The sequence below is a fragment of the Hemiscyllium ocellatum genome, chromosome 48 (assembly GCF_020745735.1).
Source record: "Hemiscyllium ocellatum isolate sHemOce1 chromosome 48, sHemOce1.pat.X.cur, whole genome shotgun sequence".
Taxonomy (NCBI): domain Eukaryota; kingdom Metazoa; phylum Chordata; class Chondrichthyes; order Orectolobiformes; family Hemiscylliidae; genus Hemiscyllium; species Hemiscyllium ocellatum.
The window spans coordinates 5546432-5572883 of record NC_083448.1 but is presented as its reverse complement, the minus strand read 5'-3'; the positions used below and the strand labels follow the sequence as shown (position 1 = coordinate 5572883).

Here is a 26452-nt window from a genome sequence, read left to right as displayed (position 1 = left end):
TTCTGTTTCCGTGTCTACGGCAGGTGGAGAACACACAGACATACAAACTGGGAGAAAGAGTAGGCCATTCAGCCCCTCAAGCCTGCTAGGCTGATCAGTAAGACTGTAGCTGATCAGAGCCACCCATATTCCCGCATCCTGCTGATAACCTTTTGTCACCTCCCCCCCCACCCTTACTGACCAAGAATCAATCCACCTCGGCCTTAGCAAGATTGAAAAACTCCACTTGCGCTGCCTTTGGAGAGTTTCAAAGTCTTGTGACCCCCTCAGAGAGAGAAACAAAAATTGTCCGAAACGGGAGCCCCTACATTTTAAAAAAGCGACCCCTTGTTCGAGATTCTCCCACAAGCGGGGACACCCTGTCCACATCCAGCCAGTCATGTCAACCTCAGCATCTTACATGTTTCCATCTCTTCCAGCAGATACTAGCCCGAACTTTCCCCACAACGCAACCGACCCATTCCAGGAGCGAGTCCGGTAAACTTTCCCTGAATTATTTCCAAAGATTAAATACGGAGACCAGGACAGTATACGGTAAGCCAGATGTGACCTCTCCAATGCTGTGTAAATGAATCGGAATCTCCCTTTTATATTTAATTCCCCTGGCGATAAGTGATAACATTCTATTCGCTTTCCTGATTACTTGTTGTACCTGCACACTGGCCTTCTGTGTGATTCATGCTGTAGGACACAGAGATCCTTGTGTATCTCAGAGCTCTGTCACCTCTCACCATTTCGATAATACGCTTCATTTTTTATTCTCCCTGCCAAAATCGGCAATTTCATATTCTCCCACATTGTACTCCGAGAGGGTAAAGATATGGCAAGTGGAGTACAATGTGGGAGAAGAATAAAAAAAATGAAGCATGTTATTGAAATGGTGAGAGGTGACAGAGCTCTGAGATACACAGGGATCTCTGTGTCCTACAGCATGAATCACACAGAAGGCCAGTGTGCAGGTACAACAAGTAATCAGGAAAGCTAACAGAATGTTATCACTTATCACCAGGGGAATTAAATACAAAAGGGAGATTCCAATTCATTTACACAGCATTGGACAGACCACATCGTGGAGTACTCTGTACTTACTGGTCTCCATATTTAAGCTTTGGAAATAAATCAGGGAAAGTTTACCGGACTCGCTCCTGGAATGGGTCGGTTGCGTTGTGGGGAAAGGTCGGGCCAGTATCTGCTGGAAGAGATGGAAACATGTAAGATGCTGAGGTTGACATGACTGGCTGGATGTGGACAGGGTGTCCCCGCTTGTGGGAGAATCTCGAACAAGGGGTCGCTTTTTAAAAATGTAGGGGCTCCCGTTTCGGACAATTTTTGTTTCTCTCTCTGAGGGGGTGACAAGACTATGAAACTCTCAAAAGGCAGTGCAAGTGGAGCCTTTCAGTCTTACTAAGGCTGAGGTGGATTGATTCTTGGTCAGTAAGGGGGGCAAGAGGTGACAAACGATTATTGGTAGGATGTCCTCTTTAAAACATTCCTTCCCACCTATCTTTGTGTTGCCAGCAAATTTAGTTACTGTAATTACAGCCAATTCTTCAATGCAAATTCTAAAGAGTTGAGACCCCAGCACTGATCCTAGAACCCCCACAGTGTAGGGATAGGCCATTCAGCCCATCAAATCCACACCAACGCTCCACAGAACATCCCATCTAGACCCACCTCCCCATTCACCGTGCCTGCACGTCCCTGGAAACTATGAGGCAATTTAGCATGCCCAATCCACCTAACCTACACATCTTTGGACTGTGGAAGGAAACCTGAGCACCTGGTGAAAACCCATGCAGACACAGGGGGAGAATGTATAAGCGACATACAGACAGTCGTCCAAGGGTGGAACTGAACCCAATGCTAACCACTGAGCCACTGTGCCACCATTGTCAGCTGTTGCCTGGAACCATTCCCATGACATGCAGAGTTACAGGGGTAGGATAGGGGGAGTGAGTCTAGGGGGGATACATGTTGGAGGGTCAGTGTGGACTCAATGGGCTGAATATCCCTTCACTGTAGGAATTCTGTGATTCTATGAATAAACCACCACTTCAGCGGGTAGAAGGACAAATGACCTACGATTTGCTTAAGGTGTCAAGAAATGCTTTTAAAGTGGAGACAATGGTGGGGAAGAGGTTGTGGAAGACAGTTCCAGAGCTTAGTGTTCAAGCAGCTGAAGATTTGTCTTCCAAAAGCAGAGCAGATAAAGTTGGCAATGCTTAGATTTGGAAGGAGCAGAGAGATTCTGGAGGAATACAATTCTTATACTGCCCACACCCCATAATGATCAAGGAAGGACCGAATTGGTACAAAAACCCATCTGGCTCACCCTCGTCTACTTCCGAAGAGGGAATCTGCTGTCCTTTTCCTGGTCTGGTCTAAATGTGACTCCAGGTTCACATGGCAGCAATGGTTGAATCTTGACTGCTTTTGATGATCTCAAGAGCCTATTCGCATGGTGGATGGATGGGGGCTAGATCCTTGTCCTGCCAATGACACTCAACTCACAAGGTTGTGTCAGAGGAAAATAGATAGACGCCAGTTTGTCTTCTGAATCTTCCACTCTACCTCACCCTTCCAGCATCTCCCAACCTACCCTCACCCCCAACCGCCATTCTCCTGTTTGTGGGATCTCCCTGTGCATTGAGCTGGCCCGAGTTGTCCCACGGTGTGCTCCAGGTGGTCCTCCGGTGGGAGTGCGTAGCGATGGTGACACTGAACATGATTACGAGGGGATGGGACAAACTGGACGAAATAAAACCAGGAATATCAGGAATACTCCGATAACTGATTCTGAAGGAGGCATTACTAAAGTCAAGGACTGTTCATGTGTATATAAAGGGTGACTTGGTGACAGGATACTGATCTCTGTGGAGTTATTGTGCTGTGGGATCCCAATGCCTCCAGACACTAGGAGTACTGAAACAGAGCTTGAATGACATCTGATGTAACTCATCCTTCGTGGCTATATATTAGCTAGTACTAACTCAGATTGTTTTCATTGCAAAGACACAGGCTGAGGGGCTATCTGAATGAGGTCTACAAAATTATGAGAGGCTAAAATAAGCTATTTCACAAGAGGGCACAGGTTCAAGGTGAAATGTTTAGGGGAGACGTGCAGGGAAAAAAAAATCACTCAGGAGGTGGTGGGTGCCTGGTGGTGGAAGCAGACACATTAGCAACGGTTAAGGCATATCTCAATAGAGACGTGCGTAGGATGTGAACAGAGGGATACAAATGGTGCATGGACAATAAATAATGGATCTAAATAAGGATTAGAATCGGCGTGGGCTTGGTGGGCCAAAGGGCCTGTTCCTGTGCTGAATTGAATTGTATTGTAATTGAGTAGCTATGTGTAGTATCGAATTGCCAATCAGAACTGCTGTCAAACTGTGAGGTGAAATCTTTGAGTGTTTCCAAGTTACTTTAGAAGTATGCCTGCTCTTTCTCTCTCTCTCGGTGTATTAGACAATGAGTCTCAATGCAATCTGAGATGTGACTCACCTTGCCTCTCCCAGCTGGATCTCACGTCATTTCAAATATACAGCATTTCTGAGTAAAGATAACATGACGCTGGAGACAGTTCAGTTAATGGTCGAAGCAACCTCAATGTCAAAGTTATTTTTTAAAAACTTAATGTGGCCTAACCTGAGATTATGGGACCTTGCAAATTTAATGATCTTGGATGTTGTACTGAAGGAGGGAATATTGTCGATTTTCAGTCCTTTCGCCAATAGCAAGATGATACATCCAGCACACCAGAACAAACTTAATTTTTTTGTTGCATTGGGATATCTGGTCGGCATGGATGGGTTGGACCGAAGGGTCTGTTTCCATGCTGTACATCTCCATGATTCTAAATAAAGTCGAAAACAGATTTTTTTTTAATGGGTGTCTTTTTTGTCTTTTGCACCATCTGTTGCATTACGTCAAGAGGGGCCTGAGCAGGTTAGAGGCTGGGAATCCTGCAGTGAGTCACTCTTCACCTGACTCCCCAAAACCTGTCCCCACCATTGACAAGGCACAAGTCAGGACTGTGACGGAATATTCCCCACTTACCCTGGATGGGGGCAGCTCCAACAACACCCAAGAAGCTCAATGCCATCCAGGACAAACCAGTCCGCTTGACTGGCACCATATCCACACCCTCCACCACTGATGCTCAGTAGCAGTAGTGAGTACCATCTACAAGATGCACTGCAGCAGTTCACTGAAGTTCCTTAGATAGCACCTTCCAACCCATGACCTCTTCCATCTGGAAGGACAAGGACAGTGAGACAGATAGAGCATGATGGGGCGCTGTCAGTCAGACAGACAGAGGTGCTGAAAGTCGTTCAGGACATGGAGGTGATGTCAGTCAGATCGGCAGAGCATGAAAGTACTTTCAATCAGAAACACAGAGAATGATGGTGCTTTTGGTCAGACAGTGTGTGGAGGTATGTCAGTGAGATAGTGTGGAACAACTATCAGTCAGACTGACACAGTACAGAGGTGCTGTCAGTCAGTCAGATAGATACAGTGTGCATGTGCTGTCAGTCAGACAGATAGATACAGTGCAGATGTGCTATCAGTCAGACAGACACAGAGTGGAGGTGCTGTCAGTTAGGCCCAGTACAGAGGTGCTGTCAGTCAGTCAGAAAGACAGTATTGAGGTGCTATCAGTCAGACAGACACAGTGTGGAGGTGCTGTCAGTTAGGCCCAGTACAGAGGTGCTGTCAGTCAGTCAGACAGACAGTACTGAGGTGCTATCAGTAAGATAGACACAGAACGGAGGTGCTGTCAGGCAGACTGACACAGACTGGAGGTGCTGGATCAGTGGTGCTGGAAGAGCACAGCAGTTCAGGCAGCATCCAACGAGCAGCGAAATCGACGTTTCGGGCAAAAGTCCTTCATCACACAGACTGGAGGTGCTGTCAGTCAGTCAGACAGACAGTCCTGAGGTGCTGTCAGACAGACACAGAACGGAGGTGCTGTCAGTTAGGCACAGTACAAAGGTGCTGTCAGTCAGACAGACACAGACTGGAGGTGCTGTCAGGCAGACACAATGTGGAAGTGCTGACACACAGACACCATGTGGAGGTGCTACGAGTCAGACAGATGCAGAGTAGAGGTGCTGTCAGTCAGGCACAGTACTGAGAGGCTGTCAGTCACTCAAACAGACACAGTATTGAGGTGCTATCAGTCAGACAGACAGACACAGTGTGGAGGTGCTGTTAGTCCGACAGACAGCGTGGAAGTGCTGACAGACAGACACAGTATGAAGAAACTGAGGACTGCAGGTGCTGGAGAGTTGAAAGGCGTGGATGCTGGAAAAGCACAGCAGCTCAGGCAGCACCCGAGGAGCAGGAGAGTCCATGCTTTGGGTATGAGCTCTTCATCACAGATATAGTGTCAAAGTGCTGTCAGTGAAACAGACAGAGAATAAGATGCTGTCAGTCAGACAGACCGAGTGCAGATGTACTGTGTGTAAGACAGAACCTGCAAATGCAGTCAGACAGTTCCAGCTCCATTCCAGCTTTGAGAAGAGGAGAAAGGTCTTTGTTGCTGGTGGCTTGTACATCTGAATGATCGTATTGCGATGACTTCAAGACGAGCCCTAACTTTTAATAATGCAACAATTGCCCAGACCACTCCACAAATTGTAAGTGTTTATCAGAGTGTGGCGTTGTGCCAGCGGAGTACACTGAGTAAAAGCCTGCGTGTGAGATAAAACAGGGCCAGGCACAATATCTCATTCTGTGTGAGTGGTGCATGTGACAGGGATTAATAAATTCACTCCTGAAACATGAGGGGTTACTGTCCTGCTCTCTCCACCTCCTTGGGATGTAACCCCTACTTCTTGGTGGGGCGAGGGGGTGAGATGGGGGGGGGGTGTTGCTCTTTCTCTCTAACTCTGCCCATGCCCCTTTCCCACCCCACTCACTCATGCCCCAACCGTCCTAACCTTCCTGAAGTTGGGAATGAGCTCCAGCTTCGGTCCCAGAGTCATCTCCGGCACTCGGAGGCCCAAGGTACCTGCTGAACACCTTGTCGTGAAGAGACGGGCTGGAGAAAACTCGTCTCAGTCAACTCCCCAACCCCCATCAGATTGCTAGCACCGAAAATCAGAGTTTTTCACTGTTCCTCATCAACCAGTGATGGTTCCAGACATTTTACAGGCATTCAGTCACAGCACAGGACGGGGAGGGAAGCATTTATTGCCCATTCCTAATTGCCCTTAGTGAGGCTGATGATGACCTGCAATCCATTCAGTGTAGACACAGACACAAAGCGGTCAGAGAGGGAGCTGCTTAAGGAGAAACAGGCTTGGAAAAGCTTTCATCACAGTCAGGTATCCCAGACTTGGGCACACTGTCATTCCCTAGTTCAGTCACCTGCCCCCTACCCTCAGCCCACAGCGTCTCTGTCACTCCCAGAGACACTGTCACCCCCAGGGATCACCATCACTCCCAGGGTCACTATCACCCCAGAGTTACTGTCACCTGTCAGAGTCGCTGTCACCCCCAGGGTCACTATCACCAACCAACTCCACCCCACCCCCTCCCTCCCCAACCCCACAGAGTAACTATCACACCCAGAGTCATTGTCACTCCCAGAGACACTATCAGCTCCGAGGATCACCGTCACTCCCAGATTCACTGTCACCTCCAGGAGTCACTGTCACCCCCGAGGATCACCATCACCCAAGGATCACTATCACCCCGAGGATCACCGTCACTCCCAGAGACACTGTCACCCCGCCTCCCGCAAGATTCACTGTCACCCTGAGAATCACTGTCACCCCAGAGTCACTATCACCCCGAGGATCACCGTCACTCCCAGAGTCACTGTCACCCCGCCCCCTGCAAGATTCACTGTCACCATGAGAATCACTGTCACTCCAGAGTCACTATCACCCCGAGGATCACCGTCACTCCCACTCTGGAGTCAATATCACCCCGAGGATCACCGTCACTCCCACCCCAGAGTCAATATCACCCCGAGGATCACCGTCACTTCCAGAGTCACTGTCACCCTGAGGATCACCGTCACTTCCAGAGTCACTGTCATCCCAGAGTCAATATCACCCCGAGGATCACCGTCACTCCCACCCCAGAGTCAATATCACCCCGAGGATCACCGTCACTTCCAGAGTCACTGTCACCCCGAGGATCACCGTCACTTCCAGAGTCACTGTCATCCCAGAGACAATATCACCCCGAGGATCACTGTCACTCCCACCCCAGAGTCAATATCACCCCGAGGATCACCGTCACTCCCACCCCAGAGTCAATATCACCCCGAGGATCACCGTCACTTCCAGAGTCACTGTCACCCCGAGGATCACCGTCACTTCCAGAGTCACTGTCATCCCAGAGACAATATCACCCCGAGGATCACTGTCACTCCCACCCCAGAGTCAATATCACCCCGAGGATCACCATCACTCCTAGAGTCACTGTCACCCCAGAATCAATATCACCGCGAGGATCACCGTCACTCCCACCCCAGAGTCAATATCACCCCGAGGATCACCGTCACTTCCAGAGTCACTGTCACCCCAGAGTCAATATCACCGCGAGGATCACCGTCACTCCCACCCCAGAGTCAATATCACCCCGAGGATCACCGTCACTTCCAGAGTCACTGTCACCCCAGAGTCAATATCACCCCGAGGATCAGCATCACTCCCAGAGTCACTATCACCCCAGAGTCAATATTACCCAAGGATCACCGTCACTTCCAGAGTCACTGTCAGCCCAGAGTCAATATCACCCCGAGGATCACCGTCACTCCCACCCCTGAGTCAATATCACCCCTTGGATCACCATCACTTCCACAGTCACTATCACCCCAGAGTCAATATCACCCCGAGGATCACCGTCACTCCCAGAGTCACTGTCACCCCGAGGATCACCGTCACTCCCACCCCAGAGTCAATATTACCCGAGGATCACCGTCACTTCCAGAGTCACTGTCACCCCGAGGATCACCGTCACTCCCACCACAGAGTCAATATTACCCGAGGATCACTGTCACTCCCAGAGTCACTATCACCCCAGAGTCAATATTACCCGAGGATCACCGTCACTTCCAGAGTCACTGTCACCCCAGAGTCAATATCACCCCGAGGATCACCGTCACTCCCACCCCAGAGTCAATATTACCCGAGGATCACCATCACTCCCAGAGTCACTATCACCCCAGAGTCAATATTACCCGAGGATCACCGTCACTTCCAGAGTCACTGTCACCCCAGAGTCAATATCACCCCGAGGATCACCGTCACTCCCACCCCAGAGTCAATATCACCCCCGAGGATCACCATCACTCCCGGAGTCACTATCACCCCAGAGTCAACATCACCCCGAGGATCACTGTCACTCCCAGAGTCACTATCACCCCAAAGTCAATATCACCCCGAGGATCACCGTCACTCCCAGAGTCACTGTCACCCCAGAGTCAACACTACCCCGAGGATCACTGTCACTCCCAGAGTCACTGTCACCCCAGAGTCAATATCACCCCGAGGATCACCGTCACTCCCACCCCAGAGTCAATATCACCCCCGAGGATCACCATCACTCCCGGAGTCACTATCATCCCAGAGTCAATATCACCCCGAGGATCACCGTCACTCCCACCCCAGAGTCAATATCACCCCGAGGATCACTGTCACTCCCAGAGTCACTATCACCCCAGAGTCAACATCACCCCGAGGATCACTGTCACTCCCAGAGTCACTATCACCCCAAAGTCAATATCACCCCGAGGATCACCGTCACTCCCAGAGTCACTGTCACCCCAGAGTCAACACTACCCCGAGGATCACTGTCACTCCCAGAGTCACTGTCACCACAGAGTCACTATCACCCCGAGGATCACCGTCACTCCCACTCTGGAGTCAATATCACCCCGAGGATCACCGTCACTCCCACCCCAGAGTCAATATCACCCCGAGGATCACCGTCACTTCCAGAGTCACTGTCACCCTGAGGATCACCGTCACTTCCAGAGTCACTGTCATCCCAGAGTCAATATCACCCCGAGGATCACCGTCACTCCCACCCCAGAGTCAATATCACCCCGAGGATCACCGTCACTCCCAGAGTCACTGTCACCCCGAGGATCACCGTCACTTCCAGAGTCACTGTCATCCCAGAGACAATATCACCCCGAGGATCACTGTCACTCCCACCCCAGAGTCAATATCACCCCGAGGATCACCGTCACTCCCACCCCAGAGTCAATATCACCCCGAGGATCACCGTCACTTCCAGAGTCACTGTCACCCCGAGGATCACCGTCACTTCCAGAGTCACTGTCATCCCAGAGACAATATCACCCCGAGGATCACTGTCACTCCCACCCCAGAGTCAATATCACCCCGAGGATCACCATCACTCCTAGAGTCACTGTCACCCCAGAATCAATATCACCGCGAGGATCACCGTCACTCCCACCCCAGAGTCAATATCACCCCGAGGATCACCGTCACTTCCAGAGTCACTGTCACCCCAGAGTCAATATCACCGCGAGGATCACCGTCACTCCCACCCCAGAGTCAATATCACCCCGAGGATCACCGTCACTTCCAGAGTCACTGTCACCCCAGAGTCAATATCACCCCGAGGATCACCATCACTCCCAGAGTCACTATCACCCCAGAGTCAATATTACCCAAGGATCACCGTCACTTCCAGAGTCACTGTCAGCCCAGAGTCAATATCACCCCGAGGATCACCGTCACTCCCACCCCTGAGTCAATATCACCCCTTGGATCACCATCACTTCCACAGTCACTATCACCCCAGAGTCAATATCACCCCGAGGATCACCGTCACTCCCAGAGTCACTGTCACCCCGAGGATCACCGTCACTCCCACCCCAGAGTCAATATTACCCGAGGATCACCGTCACTTCCAGAGTCACTGTCACCCCGAGGATCACCGTCACTCCCACCACAGAGTCAATATTACCCGAGGATCACTGTCACTCCCAGAGTCACTATCACCCCAGAGTCAATATTACCCGAGGATCACCGTCACTTCCAGAGTCACTGTCACCCCAGAGTCAATATCACCCCGAGGATCACCGTCACTCCCACCCCAGAGTCAATATTACCCGAGGATCACCATCACTCCCAGAGTCACTATCACCCCAGAGTCAATATTACCCGAGGATCACCGTCACTTCCAGAGTCACTGTCAGCCCAGAGTCAATATCACCCCGAGGATCACCGTCACTCCCACCCCTGAGTCAATATCACCCCTTGGATCACCATCACTTCCACAGTCACTATCACCCCAGAGTCAATATCACCCCGAGGATCACCGTCACTCCCAGAGTCACTGTCACCCCGAGGATCACCGTCACTCCCACCCCAGAGTCAATATTACCCGAGGATCACCGTCACTTCCAGAGTCACTGTCACCCCGAGGATCACCGTCACTCCCACCACAGAGTCAATATTACCCGAGGATCACTGTCACTCCCAGAGTCACTATCACCCCAGAGTCAATATTACCCGAGGATCACCGTCACTTCCAGAGTCACTGTCACCCCAGAGTCAATATCACCCCGAGGATCACCGTCACTCCCACCCCAGAGTCAATATTACCCGAGGATCACCATCACTCCCAGAGTCACTATCACCCCAGAGTCAATATTACCCGAGGATCACCGTCACTTCCAGAGTCACTGTCACCCCAGAGTCAATATCACCCCGAGGATCACCGTCACTCCCACCCCAGAGTCAATATCACCCCCGAGGATCACCATCACTCCCGGAGTCACTATCATCCCAGAGTCAATATCACCCCGAGGATCACCGTCACTCCCACCCCAGAGTCAATATCACCCCGAGGATCACTGTCACTCCCAGAGTCACTATCACCCCAGAGTCAACATCACCCCGAGGATCACTGTCACTCCCAGAGTCACTATCACCCCAAAGTCAATATCACCCCGAGGATCACCGTCACTCCCAGAGTCACTGTCACCCCAGAGTCAACACTACCCCGAGGATCACTGTCACTCCCAGAGTCACTGTCACCACAGAGTCAATATCACCCCGAGGATCACTGTCACTCCCAGAGTCAATATCACCTCGAGGATCACCGTCATTCCCAGAGTCACTATCCCCTCGAGGATCACCGTCAATCCCACCCCAGAGTCACTATCACCCTGAGGATCACTGTCACACCCAGAGTCACTATCGCCCCAAGGATCACCGAGACTCTCAGAGTCACTGTCACCCACCCCCCCCAACCAGAGGCACTGTCACCCTGAGAATCACTGTCATTCTCAGGGCCACTGTCACTCTCAGAGTCACTGTCACCCCAGAGTCACCATCACCCCCACAGACACTATCACCCTCAAGGATCACCCTCACTCTCATAGTCACTGTTACCCTGAGGATCATCGTCAATGTCACCCCTGAGGATCATCGTCACTCTCACAGTCATTGTCATCCCTGAGGATCATCATCATGCCCCAGAGTCACTATCACCCCCAGAGTCACTGTCACCTCAGAGTCACTATCACCTCGAGGATCACCATCACTTCCAGAGTCACTGTCATCCCCAAGAGTCACTGTCACCCCCAGGAGTCACTGTCACTCCCAGGGTCACTATCAACCTTCGATGATCACCGTCGCTCCTAGAGTCACTGTCACCCCCAGGGTCAATGTCACTCCCAGAGTCACTATCACCCCGAAGATCACCGTCACTCCCAGCGTCACTGTCACCCTAGAGTCAATATCACCCCGAGGAGCACCGTCAATCCCACCCCAGAGTCACTATCACCCTGAGGATCACTGTCACTCCCACAGTCACTATCACCCCCGCCAAGATTCACTGTCACCCTGAGAGTCACTGTCACCCCAGAGTCACTATTATCGCGAGGATCACCGAGACTCTCAGAGTCACTGTCACCCCCTCCCCCAGAGGCACTGTCACCCTGAGAATCACTGTCACTCTCAGGGCCAATGTCACTCTCAGAGTCACTGTCACCCCAGAGTCACCATCACCCCCACAGTCACTATCACCCTCGAGGATCACCGTCACTCTCATAGTCACTGTCACCCCGAGGATCATCGTCACTGTCACCCCTGAGAATCATCGTCACTCTCATAGTCATTGTCATCCCTGAGGATCATCGTCATACCCCAGAGTCACAATCACCCCCAGAGTCACTGTCACCCCAGAGTCACTATCACCTCGAGGATCACCATCACTCCCAGAGTCACTGTCACTCCCAGGGTCACTATCAACCCTCGATGATCACCGTCGCTCCTAGAGTCACTGTCACCCCCAGGGTCACTGTCAGCCCAGAGTCACTATCACCCCCGAGGATAACCGTCTCTCCCAGAATTACTGTCACCCCCAGGGTCACTGTCACTGCCAAGGATCACTGTCACTCCCCCCAGGGTCACTGTCACTCCCAGGGTCACCGTCACTCCCAGAGTCACTGTCACCCCCAGGGTCATTGTCAGCCCAGAGTCACTATCACCCCCGAGGATAGCCGTCTCTCCCAGAATTACTGTCACCACCAGGGTCACTGTCACTCCCAAGGATCACTGTCACTCCCAGGGTCACCGTCACTCCCAGAGTCACTGTCACTCCCAGGGTCACTATCAACCCTCGATGATCACCGTCGCTCCTAGAGTCACTGTCACCCCCAGGGTCACTGTCAGCCCAGAGTCACTATCACCCCCGAGGATAACCGTCTCTCCCAGAATTACTGTCACTCCCCCCAGGGTCACTGTCACTCCCAGGGTCACCGTCACTCCCAGAGTCACTGTCACTCCCGGGGTCACTATCAACCCTCATTGATCACCATCGCTCATAGAGTCATTGTCACCCCCAGGGTCACTGTCAGCCCAGAGTCACTATCACCCCCGAGAATAACCGTCTCTCCCAGAATTACTGTCACCCCCAGGTCACTGTCACTCCCAAGGATCACTGTCACTCCCCCCAGGGTCATTGTCACTCCCAGGGTCACCGTCACTCCCAGGGTCACTGTCACCCCCAGGAGTCACTATCGCCCCCGAGGATAACCGTCTCTCCCAGAATTACTGTCACCCCCAGGGTCACTGTCACTCCCCCCAGGGTCACTGTCACTCCCAGGGTCACCGTCACCCCTAGGGTCACTGTCACCCCCAGGGTCACTGTCACCCCCAGGGTCACTGTCAGCCCAGAGTTACTATCACTCCCGAGGATAACCGTCTCTCCCAGAATTACTGTCACCCCAGGGTCACTGTCACCCCCAAGGATCACTGTCACTCCCCCCAGGGTCACCGTCACCCCCAGGGTCACCGTCACTCCCAGGGGCACTGTCACCCCCAGAGTCACTGTCAGCCCAGAGTCACTATCAACCCGAGGATAACCGTCACTCCCAGAATTACTGTCACCCCCAGGGTCACTGTCACCCCCAAGGATCACTGTCACCTCCCCCCCCCCCCGGGTCACTGTCACCCCTCCCCAGGGTCACTGTCACTCCCAGGGTCACTATCAACCCTCGATGATCACCGTCGCTCCTAGAGTCACTGTCACCCCCAGGGTCACTGTCAGCCCAGAGTCACTATCAACCTGAGGATAACCGTCACTCCCAGAATTACTGTCACCCCCAGGGTCACTGTCACCCCCAAGGATCACTGTCACCTCCCCCCCCCCGGGTCACTGTCACCCCTCCCCAGGGTCACTGTCACTCCCAGGGTCACTATCAACCCTCGATGATCACCGTCGCTCCTAGAGTCACTGTCACCCCCAGGGTCACTGTCAGCCCAGAGTCACTATCACCCCCGAGGATAACCGTCACTCCCAGAATTACTGTCACCCCCAGGGTTACTGTCACCCCCAAGGATCACTGTCACCCCCCCCCCCCCCCCAGAGTCACTGTTACCCCCAGGGTCACTGTCACCCCCGAGACTCACTGTTAGCCGCAATGTAACTGTCATTCCTGAGGATCGCCATCACTCCCAGGGCCACTGTCACACCCAAAGTCACTGTCACTCCCCAGGGTCACCGTCACTCCCAGTGTCACTGTCACCCCCAGGGTCACTATCACCCTAGGGTCACTGCCACTCTCAGAGTCAGTATCACCCCCACAAGAGTCACTGTCACCCCTGAGGATCACCGTAACGCCCAGGGTCACTGTCACTCCCACAGAGTCACGGTCACCATCAGAGTCACAGTTACCCCCAGAGTCACAGTGACTCTCACTGTCACAGTCACCCCCACAGTGTTACTGTCACCCTTCAGTCACTATCATTCTCAGAGTACCTGTCACCCCCAAAGGGTCACCATCAGTCCCAGGGTCATTGTCACCCCAGAGTCACTGTCAATGCCAGGGTCACTGTCACTCCCAGTGTGACTGTCACCCCCAGGATCACTGTCACTCCCAGAGTCACTGTCACCATCAGTGTCACTGTCATCCCCACAATGACTCTCAACCTCCTTTGCTGTATCACGTTAGTTTCAACTTGTAAGTTTTAGTGGGCACATCCCGATCCGATTCCAAATGGGTGGGAATACAATATTCAGAACGCTTGCAGTGAATCCTTCCTCCATCAATCTTTCAACAGTGAAATGAGACTTAAAGTTGTTGGCTTTGCAATCAGATTTCTCCTGGGACTTTCCCCAGCCACCAGCCTCCCTCCCCCCAAGCTGCTTCGGCTCCCGGGCGTGTGATGATTTGTCACCTTGCTGCTCTGATCCTGCAGCCAACCGCAGGGCCTTCAGCCATGTCACTGATGACAAACCACCCACTGAAAGAGTCTGCTCTGTCAAGGATAACACTCAGCCTAGTTTGGGAGCGATGGGAGCGGGTTAGATTTAGGCAGTACCTCCGAGAGGAGACATCACACCAAGACTGCAACTGTGCTCTCTACCAGTGTCGAAGATCCCATGACGTCAATTCTAAGAAGAGCAGGGTGACCTGACGAACATTCATCCTCAAATGACTCTGTCACAAGTAGGTGCTCTGCTATTATCGTACTGCCGTGGGCAGATTAGGCGCTGCATGTTCTGTGCTACCACATTACACACCACAAGTATTTAACTGGCCTTCGGGTCACCTCGAGGTTGCGAGAGACGCCATACAAAAGCAAAACCTTTGATTTTCCTGTTGCCTTCAGCTTGTTGGCTAACTGTGATTGCCAACACACTTGCGAGGTGCCTTGGGCTGGGTACGGGGTCCCCATGTCTATGCAGGTTTCCTCCTGATTCTCTGGGTTGCACCCAATGTCCAAACATGTGCAGGTTGGGTGGATTGACCGTGCTAAATTGCCCATAATGTGCAGCTCATGTGGATTAGCCATGGGAAATGCAGAGTTACCGGGGTAGGAAAGGGAGGTGGGTCGGATTGGGATGCTCTTCAGAGGGTCAGTGTGGATTCAATGGGCTGATTGGCATCTTTCCACACTGGAGGGATCCTATGAATGGGACAGCCTCTTGCTATCCAGCATTCAAAGGGTACCATCAATCTCCCGCTGGCTTTGTGAAACTCGGGTTTCTGGAGAAACTGGTTTTGGACACTGCACAGTGACTCAGCTGCTATTGAGGTTGAAGGAGGAAGTGATACCAGGTCAGGCTGTGACAATAATAGCACAGATTTTACTGCCTATGCCCTCACCGCCTCCTCAAATGGGGCTCACTTATAGGAAGTGCAACTTCCCCTCCCGTCACTGACGGATACGTGCGGGCAAATACGTAGAATCCACCACCTCATCGTCATGGCCCAAAGCAAATGGTGAATCGGAATCCCCCCCCCCACTCCTCCCCCACCCTTTAAACAAGAGCCAAATCAGGATCCAATTGCCCATTTTGGCTTGCAACTTTGAGCCTGGCTTCCAATTGGCTGAGCCGCTGCAGATGTCTTCATTTACTGCCCACTCCCCCCCAGTTTCAGCTTCTATCATATCCCAATGGCAGTGCACTCTAGGCACCTACCACCCTCAGTAATAAAAAAACTTTCCCCTTCTAAGTTGCTTCCTTAATTTGATTTATTGCAGTCACATGTACTTAAGTACAGTGAAAAGCTTTGTTTTGCGAGCAATGCAGGCAGATCGTAGTGAGAAAAAGGACAGACTGATGGTAGGATGCTCAGACAGAGTGAGGAATGCAAGATTACAGCCGCACAGGAGGTGCACAAATTAAGATCGACATTATCTGAAGTTAGAGGGGTCCATGCAGCAGCCTAATAGCAGCAGGGTAGCAGCTGCTCTTGAACCTGTTGGTGCTTGTGTTCAAGCCTCTGTCTCTTGAAGGGCTCACAAAGGCCATTTCAGAGAACACTTGATAGTAGACCTGTAGACTGTGTTGGAGGAGAAGTGTGTGTGTGTTGTGTGTGTCTGCCTGTCTAGAATCACATAGGCCTGATCAAGATAAGGTTGACAGACTTAGCATAAAGTATTGAACAATGCAGCACAGGAATAAGCCCCAGGTCTGATGCCAGAATATTCTAATCCCATTGTCTGTACATGGTCTTCATCCCTCTATTCCCTGCTGGTTCATGAGTCTCTCTTCATCCTCTTGTATCAGCCTCTATCACTTCCCCTGGCAGTGTGTTTCAGGCACCTAACACTCTCAGTATTTTAAAAAAGATGTTCCTCTTCCAAGTCCTGTAAACTTCTCCACCACCGCTTCACCCCAAAACCTCACCTGAAACCTGTGCCACCTTCCTTAAAAAGACATGAGGGTTTTTGGCGACTGACTAATGATTGTTGACACGGACACCATCACGAAGACTGGCTCACAACCCCACTGGACTCAAATTCCACCAGTGCCGGCGCTGAAGGCTTGAGCCCACACTCCACTCACAATGCTTAGCCTGGGGCTCAGGATTGACCTGCACAGTGACATGACACCTGCCACGATGAGTTCAGGAACAAGTGCTAAAAACAAATGTCAAGCTTTTCCATATTGACGTCAGGCTTGGCAACGTAAACCTCAGGCCCCGGCGCTGAGAATGTAGGTGCCAAGGACCTGACGTGGATACAGAATCGGTCACTCTCTTTCTCTCTGAGGTTTAACTTGAAAGACCTGAAACGGCACGGTGGCTCAGTGGTTAGCATTGCTGCCTCACAGCGCCAGGGTTCAATTGCACCCTCGGGTGGCTGTCTGTGTGGAGTTTGCACATTTTGCCTGTGGATTTCCTCTGGGGGCTCCGGTTTCCTCCCACAAGCCAAAGATGTGCAGGTCAGGATGGATTGGCCAAGGGAAATTGCCCCATAGTGTTCAGGGATGTTCAGGTTAGGGTGGATTGGCCATGCTAAATTACCCATAGTGTTCAGGGATGTGCAGGTTAGGGTAGATTGGCCATGCTAAATTACCCAGAGTGCTCAGGGATGTGCAGGTTCGGGTGGATTGGTCATGCTAAATTGTCCCATAGTGCTCAGGGATGTGCAGGTGAGGGTGGATTGGCCATGCTAAATTACCCCACAGTGTTCAGGGATGTGCAGGTTAGGGTAGATTGGCCGTGCTAAATTACCCATAGTGTTCAGGGATGTGTAGGTTAGTGTGGATTGGTCATGCTAAATTGTCCCATAGTGCTCAGGGATGTGCAGGTGAGGGTGGATTGGCCATGCTAAATTACCCCACAGTGTTCAGGGATGTGTAGGTTAGGGTGGATTGGCCACGCTAAATTACCCAGAGTGTTCAGGGATGTGCAGGTTAGGGTGGATTGGCCATGCTAAATTACCCATAGTGCTCAGGGATGTGCAGGTTAGGGTGGATTGGTCATGCTAAATTACCCATAGTGCTCAGGAATGTGCAGGTTAGGGTGGATTGGCCATGCTAAATTACCCATAGTGTTCAGGGATGTTCAGGTTAGGGTGGATTGGCCGTGCTAAATTACCCATAGTGCTCAGGGATGTGCAGGTTAGGGTGGATTGTCCGTGCTAAATTACCCATAGTGCTCAGGGATGTGCAGGTTAGGGTGGATTGGCCATGCTAAATTACCCATAGTGTTCAGGGATTTGCAGGTTAGGGTGGAGTGGCCATGCTAAATTACACATAGTGCTCAGGGATTTGCAGTGTAGGGTGGATTTGCCATGCTACATTACCCATAGTGCATCACGGATGTGCAGGTTAGGGTGGATTGACCATGCTAAATTGCCCACAGTATTCAGGGATGCGCAGGTTAGGTGGTTTAGCTGTGGGAAACGCAGGGCTACAGGGATGGGGTGTGGGGGGGGGGCGCGGAGCTGGATGGGATGTTCTTCGGAGGGTCAGTGCAGATTGATGGGCCGAATGGCCTGCTGCCACACTGTAGAGATCCTGTAACTCAGGACGCCGGTCTGAATTTAGCAACAATCAGCCCGAGTTCTTTGGTAAACATCTGACAAAGTGAGTCAGCAAAACGTCATCGAGTACATTGGCAGCCCGCCCTGATTGTCCTCCCTCAGAAAAAGGCATGTGAGGGATTTAGGCTTGAGGCCCAGGTGGAGGGTTCACAGTCAGATTATTATAGGTGTGGCACAGAGACCGCTGGACAGCTCGCAGCTGCTCTGTGCATTCCTACCCAGGGCGTGAGTGATTAATCTGATGGTCTGGAAATAATGTTTGGTTTGCTGCAGTCTTGATGGTGTGTAAAAGGCAGCAGGATTTCAAAATGTGACCACACAAACGAGGACGAATCTAGAGGAACCATCAACATAATCAGACACTTAATAGTTCCTGGAGCTTACTCACCATCTCTGAAAAGCCAGTTCCTTCTTTCAAAACTCCTTAATCGGAGCCTTCCTGCTAACTTAATCATTCCCCGAGGCTGAAGCACATTCCAAGTCCTGACCCTAACTGCTGCTGGTGCACATGCCTTCCTGAACATGCAGTTATACCGCTTTCTCGTGTTGTTCTTAATTATTGCACTGGATCATTCAATAATAATTGTTGATTTGAGAGCTGGGAAAAAGTGGATCGAAAGTTGTTTTTGTTTTCAAACAACATCATTGCCTAATTCATTGCCGACTTTCGGACTGCCCCATCTCTGCTGTAGCTTATCATTCAGAAGTCATGTGTTGTATTTACGCGTGTCAGTTCTTTTTGCATCTCCATGTAACAAAACAAACTCATTACTTCTGCAGCATGAATCACTGGCATTCACAGCGTTGCTCTCAGAATCAGCTGAATGTGGTTGCCACCAGTATCATTGCTAGGTCAGTGGGTTCTGGATGGTACAAATGTCATGTCAGGAGGTTCTGCGATGATGTAGCACCTTCCACAGCCACTTCAAAGTCCACCAAGCAGTCTGGAAAGGTGACCATTGGTGTAACAGAGGAAAGTTAGCAGCCAATTTAGATATATTGCTCTGATGAAAAGAGCCATCGAGACTCAGAGCGTTAGCATGCACTTTCTCTACTGCCTGATCTGCTGGGATTTCCAGTATTTTTTGCTTCCAGTATAAATATTGGCGTCATACTTCATTCAGAACGGGAGCCTCAAATTACATCCAACTGATGTAGTCTATATCTCCGTAAGACCACAGGAGGAGAATTGGGCCATTTGGCCTGTCAGAGGGCAGCATGGTGGCTCAGTGGCGAGCACTGCTGCATAACAGCACCACGGACCTGGGTTCGATTCTACCCTCGGGCAATTGCCTGTGTGGAGTTTGCACATTCTCCTTGTCTGTCTGGGTTTCCTCCGGTTCACGGTGTGCAGGTTGGCCATGCTAAATTGTTCCGTAATGTCCAGGGACACGTTGGTTGGCCATGGGAAATGCATGGGGGGGGTGGTGGTGGGGTGCCCTTCAGAGGTTTGGCGTGGATCCCACTTGTTTAACAAGGTAAGGTTGTACTTAGTTTTGTTTTAGGAGGTCGTAAAGACACAGGCTCCAAAATGTGTGGGGTTGATCTACTTACAGTTTTTAAGTTTTAGAAAAATATACTTGTACAATGAAAGGGGTCTGGCTGTTTAGCACTGCTGGTCAGTTTCAGCTGGTCAAAGGAACAGCTGCATGGAAGAGGGTGTTCCATGCTGAATCTCCCTGCGATCTTTTCTCTCCTGTTAGACCCGGTGTATGATTTTACTTTTTTTTTGCCAAGAGGTTTTTATGGGGATTGTTGCAAGTATTTGCGATGGCATCATTGAGCTGGGATAATCTGTTGGGTTTATCCGATAGGTTAAGTATTTCTGTATTGCGTTCCCTTTTGTTTGAGTTTCATTCGGTAATCTTGCACATAAGTTCCGCGTAAGTGGTTGGGCCAGCTGCACCACTCCTGGCTTGTCCACGTGACACACCTGCTTAAAACAATTGGCAATGTTAAGGTCTGGGCTACATTCATGAAATGTTTCGAAGGGGTCTGGCCAGGTCGATGGGGCCAATGGGCCATTGTAGGGAATCTGTGAAAGGTCCATTTTAATCGACAATCTGCCTCGCCATTCGATCATGGCTGGTATGTTTCTGAACCCCAATTCTTCTGCCTTCTCCCCGTAATCCTTGATCTTATGCGCCTGCAGGTGAAGAAGTTCCTCCTCGTCTCAGTTCTAAAGTCCTCCTTTTCCTTGGAGGATGTGCCCTCAGGTCCTGCCATCTTCTCCTCATCCAGACCCTTGGGTGGCCTCAAGGTTTCAATCAGGTCCACCCCCTCATCCTTCTAGACTCTTGTGGGGAACAGACTCAAGGTCCTCAGCCTTCTTCAAAGCGTTTCCATCGAATACATTGCCAGTGGAACATGCACTCGACGGGCCGAATGGCCCATTCCCGCTTGAGGGAGCCAAACCGTCACCTCCCATCCCCCCCCCCATCTCAAGTGACTTCAATCTGGTTGCTATGGAGATGACATCCCCGCCCCCCACTTCACCTGACAAAACAGGTGAGCTGAGGGGCGTGGAGCGAAGAGCCACCGCTGATTGGTTACCGCGGGGCGGGCCAGCCAATGAGAGGCTGGGAGTCCGTGCGCGGGTGAGTGGCAGTTGACGACGGGTTGTGGAGGTGGGCGGAGAAAGGGAGACACCACGCGATGAGTGGCGGGCGCGCCAGCCAGTGAGGCAGCAGGAAGGAGGGACCTTCCCCGCCCACACCCGTGAGTGGCAGGCAGAAGGGCTGGGTGAGGCGGGATAAGCGAGTCACCGCGCCGTGAGTGGCAGGTGGAAAGGCCAGTGAGGAAGGGAAGGAGGGACACCAAGACGCGGCTGGTGGCAGGCGCCGCCTTGATGTGGTGGGGGAGGGAGGAGGGGTTGTGAATGACAGGCCGCAAGGGCCAATGAAAAGGGCGGGGTAACACCCACCCGCGCGCGCGCGCTGAGTGGCAGGCGGAAGAGCCATTGAAGGAGGGAAGGGGCGCCGCGCGATGAGTGGCAGACAGGGCGGACCAATGGAAACGGAGGGGGAGGCGGGCGTTCCCGGGCGATCCGGCTGGCGATTGGCTGGGAGTGGGGGAGCGGTGGGCGGGGCCGGGCGGGATGCCCCGCCTCCTTGTGAAGTCAGGTGGATTCAATGTAGCGAGTGCCGGCCAGAAGTAGCGAAGCAGCTGGAGAGTGACAACCTGCAGGAGCGGTGCCCAGGTGAGTCTCTAACTCCCGCACCCCACTCCCCACACCCATACAAAAACACTGCAGTTTGGTGATTTTTTTTTGAAGAAAAAAAGTTCTTTATGAAAATTAAATTTTTAACATCGTCGAGCCGAAAAGTCGAGCCCCACCGCAGAACTTGGAAAGTCTCCAGTTCAAATCGGATTGACAAAAAACTCCCTCACGTCATCCCCGCAATTCTTTTTTAAAAACACATTTGATTTTCCACCCCTCCCGCTCCGACCCATGCGTCTTTTGCATCTGGTTTATTTTGGGTTTTGGACTCCCTCGGGATTTCCGACAGGGGCGCATGAAGGCCCTTCGGCCCGTCGAGTCGTTGCCAGTCGATAGCCAGCACCTGAACTGTTCCATTGTTTTAAACAGGAATAAAACGGCCACTATTTTTTTCTATCTCTTTCCCCCCCCCCCCCCCACCAACACACACACAGAGACACACACAGACAGACACACACACAGACAGACAGACAGACACACAGACAGACAGACACACACACAGACAGACAGACACACACACAGACACACAGACAGACACACACACAGACACACACACAGACACACACAATCCCTGACACTGTTCTCTTTCCCTTCCCCAAACTGACCCTCCCTGGACTGGGAAAAACCCCTGGGTTGGAACATAGGGCAAAGCCCAGACAGCCGTTTCAAAACAGAAAACTACTTCTGGCTTTGTTCAACGACTCCAATCCCTGTTTGCCAGGTACTCGTGCTCCATAGCCTTGGCATGGCGAGTGGCCATCTAAATCCTCCTCCAGTGTTGTGAGGGTTTCTGCCTCTCCCCTCCTTGCTGGCAGCGAGTTCTGGATTCCCCGCCAGACTCTAGCAGGAAACAATTTTCCTCTCATCCCCGTCTAAACCTGCTGCTCCTTCTCTTAATTCTGCCCCCCCCCCTTCCCCTTCCCCTTCCCTGGTCATTGATCCCTCCATCAAGGGAGAATGTTATTCCTGTTAACGCCCCATCGTTAATTTTTAAAATTACATTCTAAGTAACCTGGTCACCTGTATCTACTGTTGGGTAAAGTTTATTTTTGTTTACCCTAATTATGCTCCTCAGTTTTTAAAATTACTTCGTGTGGCACCCCAATCAATTTTGTTTTCAAAATTTTTATGTTTGGATTTTATACATGTTTTTGTATCAAACATTCAATTTTTTTTTGTCTCTACTTCATAGCCTGTGGTTTTGTCTGAACTCATTATTAATTTTGTGCTTTATAAAATCTGATTTGTTTTGGCTCATTATTATTTTTGTCTCTATTCTTTTTTGATCATCTTTAATTTAGTCTTAGTGGAAAATGTTGGAGAATCTCTGGCAGCACTGTGGAGGGGAGACAGTTAGAGTTTTGAGTCTAGTACCCTTTGAAGGTGGACTCAAAACATTAACTCTGTTTCCCGCTTCCCCAGAGACATTGAGACCTGCAGTATTGAAAAAGGCCTTTCAGCCCATCAAGTTGAAACCAGCCACCTGACTACAGTATTCTGATAGTGTTTCCCAGCAATTGTCCCTGCTGTGTTCCTCCACATTCCGTTTGTATTTCAGATTTCCAGCATCCGTGTCTTATTTTAAAAAAAAAAATTGTTTTTTATCAACTAATTCTAAACTTTTGTCTTTAATACTGTTTTCGTTTTGGCCTGAATGCCACATTTTTTTTTTCCCCCTTATGAGTGCCGAAAATAAAATACTAAAACGAGTGTCTCGTGGTTCTGAATTGTCTCGGGGTGGAGGGGAATCTCAGATAATTAGTCATCGAGTCAGAGAACGTGGAAACAGACCCTTCGATCCAACTTGTCAAAGTTGACCATGTTTCCAAACTGAACCAGTTCCACTTGCGTGTGTATGGCCCACATCCCTACAAACCTTTCCTGTTCATATTCTTATCCAAATGTCCTTTAAATCTTGTACCCGTCACTTCCTCGAGCAGTGTGTTCCGTACGTGATCCACTGTGTTTTTTTTTTAAAAACAAAGTTGCCCCTCATGCCCTTTGTAAAACTTTCTCCCCTCACCTTAAAAAGAACGCCAAATGAAATCTGAAAGAACTGTGGGCGATGAAGCTCAGGAGCCGAAATTGCTGGAAAAGCTCGGCAGACCTGGCACATCTGCGGAGAGAAATCAAGAGTTAACGTTTCATAACAACTCGGAGCAGGAGTAGGCTATCTGGCCCCACTGACCATTCAGTCTGATCGTGGTCGATGTTTTCATGGACTCGGCTCCACTTACCCGACTGCTCACCACAACCCTCAATTCATTAACTGTTCAAACATCTATCAGTCTTTGCCTCAGAGGTTAGCTCTGATCTCTCTTTGCGGATGATGCCAGACCTGCTGGTCTTTCCTGTAACGAAATACGCCTGTTAGTTCTGAACTCCACCACCTTGGGGGAAAAGAGACTTGCTGTTTACCTTATCTAAACCCCCCCCCCACGATTTTATAAACCTCCCTGAGGTTTGAAAGAGAGGTTTTTTTTAATTGTGATTCTGACATTTCATTTTCTCTGGGTTTGGCAGGGTTCGTTGCTCAGGGCAGTGCCAGCATGTCTTTGTTGGCGCAGAGCCAGCAGTGGTACCCGACGCACGTCAAGGTGGTGGTGATCCGGGCTCGGGGCCTGAGGAGCAAGGGCAAGGATGGCACCAACGACGCCTACGCCATCATGCAGCTGGGCAAGGAGCAGTACTCCAGCTCGGTGGCGGAGAAGACCGCCGCCCCCCAGTGGCGGGAGGAGGCGGAGTTCGAGCTGCCCCCGCTGCAGTCGGGCCGGGGCGAGAAGAGCACTCTGCGCCTGACCGTCATGCACCGGGCGCTGGTGGGGCTGGACAAGTTCCTGGGCCAGGCGGCCATCAGCCTGAGCGAGCTGTACGGCAACAAGACCCGGAGCAAAGTCGGGTGAGTGGCTGAACATCTCTCCGTCCTTACCCTGGGCCTCAGACGTGAATGCTGTGCCAGGCTGTGCCAAGATTGGGAGACCCGAGCTAGCCATGTTTTGGGTGCAAGTAGTCTCACCCAGCTCTGGTTTTCGCTGTGGTGGTGTGGGGGCTGTGGGTGGCACTGGTGGGCATGGGTGCTGCAACTCTGCCAGCGTTTGGTTCAAAAATATCTCAGGGAGGGGCACAGATGGGCAGAATGCATATCGAGCTGCGGCCTCTGCATTGGAGAGGTTTGGTTGGGGTGGCAGGTGGGGAAGCGGGTGGAGATGGGACTGGTGTTCTCCAGCATTGAGAAGGGTGAGAGAAATTGAGGGGCATGGATGGGGTAAATAGGCAAATTTTTTTTCCCTGGGGTTTGGGAGTCCAGAACTGGAGGGGCATACGTTTCGGGTGAGAGGGGAAAGATATAAAAGAGACCCAAGGGGTAACTTTTTCACACAGAGGGTGGTACGTGTATTGAATGAGCTGCCAGAGGAAGTGGTGGAGGCTGGTACAATTGCAACATTGAAGAGGCATTTGGATGGGTATATGAATAGGAAGGGTTTGGAGGGATATGGGCCGGGTGCTGGCAGGTGGGACTAGATTGGGTTGGGATATCTGGTCGGCATGGACGGGTTGGACCGAAGGTCTGTTTCCGTGTTGTACATCTCTATGACTCTAAGTGATCCTCCTGAAGCAGGTCGGACTTCTCGATGTTTCAGTGAGGTAAATGCCCCCGCAACGGGACGCGGCCTCAGGTTGAGGTGTCAGTCACAATATGAGGAGGAGTTTGTTCACTCTGATTCTGGGCAATCTTATTTTGGAGGCTCGGTAATGGAGTATGTTCAAGATGGAGATTTGATATCTTTAATATCTGGAATGGAACCTTTTCACGTGGAGGGTCGTGCATGTATGGAATGAGCCACCAGAGGAAGTGGCAGGTAGAGTTATAACTTGTTAAAAAGCTGTTTGGGCAGGTACGTGGATAGGAGCGATTCAGAGATACGAGGTCAAATGCTGGCAAATGAGACAAGTTCAGTTTAGGGAATGGGGTTGGCCTGGGCAATTTGGGCCAAAGGGTTTGTTTCCAAGCAACGTTACTCTCCTATGGGGAAATGTGGAAGAAGATAGAGAGTTAACATCAGCCCCAGTTGTTCTAGTTGAATAATGGCACAGGTTTGAGGGGTTTTATGGTATCCTCCTCCTCCTGTTTGCTGTGTTCTGATTTTTAAGTGGATAGGAAGTCACAATAATGTTTGAATTTGCTTGTGAACTCTCCATGGGAGCAAGATTCCCTCACGTTTGCCACCTTAGTTGCCTGAAGTATGAATTATTCCATCCTCCAACTGGACCACACCTCAGTTTTGAGATAGTAGGTATGATGTTAGTCATGTGCCAACTCTGTACGCTCCATGTAGCATTCTCTTTTTCTGTTTGTTCATGAAATGTGGGCATCATTGACTGGGCCCAGGATTTACTGCCCTGTTTCTCCCTTGAGAAGGTGGGTGTGAGCTGCCTTCTTGAACCGCTGCAGTCCCGTGCGGTGTCGGGAACCCCGGACAGAGCTGTAAGGGAGGGAGTTCCAGGATTCTGACCCAGCGACACTAAAGGAACGGCCGATACATTTCTGAGTGGGGATGGTGAGTGGCTCCGTGGGGAACTTGTCAGGGGTTGGTGTTCCCGTGTATCTGCTGCCCCTTGCCCTTCCAGATGGAACAGGTTGTGGGGTTTGGGAGGTGCAGTCTGAGGATCTTTGGTGAACCGTCAGCTCATTGAAAAAAGTTCTGAATTGACATGTAGTGAGTAAACGCACATGGAGCTGCTTGGGGGTTTGTCAGATATCCCGTGCAGAGCATGGGTCTTACAAGTTCAGTCAGATGTTTCTCACATCCTTGTTTCAACGTGGTGAACCAACTGGATCTTGTCTGGACAAAACCCAACTGCACCATGCAATCCTGATCAGTTTTACGTATCTATCAAGAAAAAGAAATCTGCCAGCCGTGAGCAATTTTCATCTCTTGAA

The 26452-nt window shown here is 51.1% G+C and overlaps 1 protein-coding gene across 1 annotated transcript in view; it reads left to right on the top strand.

The window, feature by feature from the left end:
* The first annotated feature begins 21415 nt into the window (after positions 1–21415).
* The window catches only part of LOC132837055 (rab11 family-interacting protein 1-like), a 34599-nt gene continuing 29562 nt past the window's right edge, over positions 21416–26452 (top strand). Inside the window, exons 1-2 of the mRNA XM_060856730.1 lie at positions 21416–21489; positions 24034–24409. Of these exons, the coding sequence (XP_060712713.1) occupies positions 24060–24409 (350 nt within the window). The 5' untranslated portion in view covers positions 21416–21489; positions 24034–24059. The remainder of the gene's footprint in view (positions 21490–24033; positions 24410–26452) is intronic.